This window comes from the organism of the source record quoted next (assembly GCF_019968955.1).
Source record: "MAG: Porospora cf. gigantea A chromosome Unknown PgA_NODE_7463_length_1505_cov_500.459, whole genome shotgun sequence".
Classification (NCBI taxonomy): domain Eukaryota; phylum Apicomplexa; class Conoidasida; order Eugregarinorida; family Porosporidae; genus Porospora; species Porospora cf. gigantea A.
The window spans coordinates 1-1505 of NW_027151881.1; the positions used below are offsets into that span (position 1 = coordinate 1).

Genomic DNA, 1505 nt, shown 5'->3' on the forward strand with positions numbered 1-1505 from the left:
AGAGCTGGGTTGACTGTTGGGTCATCACGAGTCGCTGCCCATCCCTCTCCTCAAGCTGCCCATCCCTTTCCTCTAGAAGATCATCAAAGAGAGTCCCTCTCAGCCGCTAAACAGCGCTTCTCTCCATAGAAAGTCAGAGAGCTGGGTTGACTGTTGGGTCATCACGAGTCCATGGCCATCCCTCTCTCTCTACAAGATCAAAGAGAGTCCCTATCAGCCGCTAAACAGCGCTTCTCTCCATAAAAAGTCAGAGAGCTGGGTTGACTGTTGGGTCATCATGAGTCGCTGCCCATCCCTTTCCTCTAGAAGATCATCAAAGAGAGTCCCTCTCAGCCGCTAAACAGCGCTTCTCTCCATAGAAAGTCAGAGAGCTGGGTTGACTGTTGGGTCATCATGAGTCGCTGCCCATCCCTTTCCTCTAAAAGATCATCATAAATAGTCCCTATCAGCCGCTAAACAGCGCTTCTCTCCATAGAAAGTCAGAGAGCTGGGTTGACTGTTGGGTCATCATGAGTCCCTGCCCATCCCTTGTGTCTTGAGGGAATCCGTTTTGGGTGTCTTAGCTATTTATAACGCCTTATGAAGCAAAACCGTTCGAGACAAAACGAATTCATCCTTGACAACGGGTCAATGAAGTGTACTGAAGCGAAATCTCGTGGTTCGTCACAACATAAATATATTCTGTGTAGTACTAAAACGGCTCTGTGATGTCATTAAATTCATGCGCTTGGGTGTGGTATGCGATTGAGTGCCTAGAGTCATTAAACATCCAATTTGCTTGATGAGCAGCGCTTTCACAGGAGGTCTAAAGGTATGGGAGGAAGTGAAGGCTGAGCACCCGAAGGATACCCAAGTGGAGATCCCGACGTCGCCCCTCACCCCAGCAGCGGCTCCTCCCACCTCAAGGAGCAAAGCCAAGAAAGGTCCACAGTTCGGTCGCATGCGGGTGACTGATGGAATGACACTCCGTCCTTCAGAGTTGTCCTTAGATGATAGGGTAACTCGGGCGCTATCTATTGCCGAAGAGTGCATCAAACCAGAGGAGTTACGAGCGCTCTTCGAGAAGAAGCCTCATCCTGTGTGCTACGACGGATTCGAGCCCTCCGGCAGAATGCATATCGCCCAAGGTATCTTGAAGGCCTTGAACGTCAACAAGCTCACCTCTTGCGGGTGCGTTTTTGTTTTCTGGGTTGCCGATTGGTTCGGCATGCTGAACAACAAAATGGGTGGCGACCTGGAGAAGATCAGAAAAGTCGGCCAGTATTTTGTGGAAGTTTGGAAGGCCTCTGGAATGGACATGACCAATGTAAAGTTTTACTGGGCTTCTGATGCCATCAATGAGGATCCCAATGGCTACTGGTTGAGGGTGCTGGATGTCGCCCGAAAATCGTCGGTCTCTCGCATGAAGCGTTGCTGCCAGATTATGGGCCGCGCTGATGGAGATGACCAACCTTCTGCCCATATCCTCTACCCCTGTATGCAGTGCTCCGATATTTTCTACATAG

General features: G+C 50.2%; 1 protein-coding gene across 2 annotated transcripts; it reads left to right on the plus strand.

Moving 5' to 3' along the window:
- Positions 1-781: 781 nt before the first annotated feature.
- On the plus strand, positions 782-1505 carry KVP18_001231 (uncharacterized protein; the record flags this gene model as incomplete). Of its 2 annotated transcripts, none has more annotated exons than XM_067951035.1 (1): positions 782-1505. In XM_067951035.1, a coding segment is annotated over one exon (724 nt), but the record flags the coding sequence as incomplete, so codon positions are not given. The 2 variants fall into 2 exon arrangements, with proteins under 2 accessions (XP_067806478.1, XP_067806479.1); XM_067951036.1 differs by having other exon boundaries at positions 782-1475.